This window comes from Sciurus vulgaris (genome assembly GCF_902686455.1).
Source record: "Sciurus vulgaris genome assembly, chromosome: 5".
In the NCBI taxonomy this organism is placed as follows: Eukaryota; Metazoa; Chordata; class Mammalia; order Rodentia; family Sciuridae; genus Sciurus; species Sciurus vulgaris.
In genome coordinates this window covers 142225551-142227412 of record NC_136465.1, presented here as the reverse complement: position 1 = coordinate 142227412, position 1862 = coordinate 142225551, and the positions used below count along the sequence as shown (strand labels likewise).

At 48.7% G+C, this 1862-nt stretch overlaps 1 protein-coding gene across 1 annotated transcript; it reads right to left on the bottom strand.

Moving 5' to 3' along the window:
- Window positions 1-487: 487 nt before the first annotated feature.
- Window positions 488-1256, bottom strand: LOC306661552 (flavin reductase (NADPH)-like). The gene is given in 2 exon segments (XM_079140577.1): window positions 488-813; window positions 815-1256. Coding segments are annotated over 2 exon segments (564 nt in total). The 5' UTR covers window positions 1139-1256; the 3' UTR covers window positions 488-573.
- Window positions 1257-1862: the final 606 nt, after the last annotated feature.

Sequence of the window (1862 nt, the reverse complement as noted above, 5' to 3'; positions counted from 1 at the left end):
ACTAACTGTAGGGGACAGATTTTGACTCTTCAAAGGAGCTTTCTGGCCTCCCGGCCTTTGCTGCTGTTGTTTCTTCTGCCCTAGAACCTTCTCTTGGATTATTCTTATCGAACCAGGTCTCAGGTTGAACATATATCCCTCTCCACAAAACCTTTCTTGCTCTTTAAGCTGGGTCAGGTGCCCATTAGGGACACCACTGTTCCACGTACTCTATGCACCAGAGCTCTGACCATGCTGGGCTGTCACTGTTAGTGGCAGGGCTGTTTTTCTCACTGCTCTATGAGATACATCACAGCAGAGAAAGCAGGGATCCCGGCTACTTTGGTCACCACTGGGCTCTCAGCACAGGGGCTGGGCACAGAGGAGGGACTTGAGAAACCATTACTGAACAAATGAATGAATGAGTACCTAGGACACTGTACGCAGAGACACTGAAATTCTCAAAGGCAGGGAGAGGAGGAGTCCTATTGTGGGGTTGTCTGGAATAATTTCAAGCTCTTGGCTCAAGTTTTATTGTTCCTTTCTTTGTGCCTCCTATTCCAGAATGTGGTCCTCCTGGATGAGGCCAAGGTCCTAGTCGTACTGGTGGGAGGGGTAGGTGCTGTGGCCATCATACTCATCAGTAGTGAGGCAGCGCAGCATGAAGTGGCCCAGGTCATGTTTGGAGATGACCCTTGAGGGTCCTCGTCCATCCAGGGTCACTGTGTAGGCCCCCGTTAGCGGCTGGTCCCCTATGTGCGGTGGCATCACGGCCACGTACTTCAGGCCTGACTCCTTCAGCACCTTGTGCATCCGGATGTGGTCATCGGTCACGTTCCTGCAGTTGTGGGGGTACCTTGGCCGGGTCCCATAGCAGGAAGGCGGAGGTGCAGGCCACGACCTTGTCCACTCCATGAGCCTTCATGGCTGCCACAATGTTCCTGGTGCCCTCGGACATCACTGTAGTGGGACTGAGATCAGTGCCAGTGCCCAGCAGCAGGATGACAGCATCCTGCCCAGCTACGGTCTTGTCCACGTCAGCTGCCTGCCGAATGTCACCCACTACCACGTGGTGCGGCTGGGGCCCCTCGGATGGCAGCCTGGAAGTGTCCCGAACCAGCACAGTCAACTCATAACCTGCTTGCACCGCCTGCACCATGGTGGTGAGCCCTGTCCTGCCAGTGGCGCCGAAGATCGCAATCTTCTTGACAGCCTTGTTTCGGGGTCCTGGGTGTGCAGGGCCTGAGACTCAGGACACGCGGGAACCCAGTGACTGCTGGGCTCCTGTTTTTTCAATAACAAGAGTAGAGGCATCTCTGATTTCCTTCTCTGGCATTAAAACCTTCTCCAAAGGACTCACCTGATTAGTCAGGCCCACCCAAGATAATTGCCCTTTCCTTACCCTAAATTAATAAGGGAACTTCAGAATCCCTCCACCCTTACCATAAACACATGCATGGAGTCCATCACATTTGCCAGATTGTGTGGTTAGAAGCAAGTAAAATAAAGGTCTTTCCCACAGTGAAGAACAGGAGATTATGCAAGGGTGTGAATCATGAGGGCTCATTTTAGAATTCTGCCTACTACAAAGCAGTTTTCTTTCAACCTGGGAACATGGTGTTCTATTTATTTATGCCATTTTAAACTTCTCTCTGTCGTATTTCATAATCTGCATCATAGAGGTCTAGTACATCTATTGGAAGATTTATTCCTACAAATTTGAAGTTTTTGTGCTGTTAAAAATTATACTTTTAGAGTTATGTATTAATTCCTATTTTGAGCACAGAGGGATACAATTTACTTTTGTATATTAACTTTAATTTAACAACCCTGCTGAATTGATTTCTAATATTTTACCTATGAATATTAATAGAATTCATATA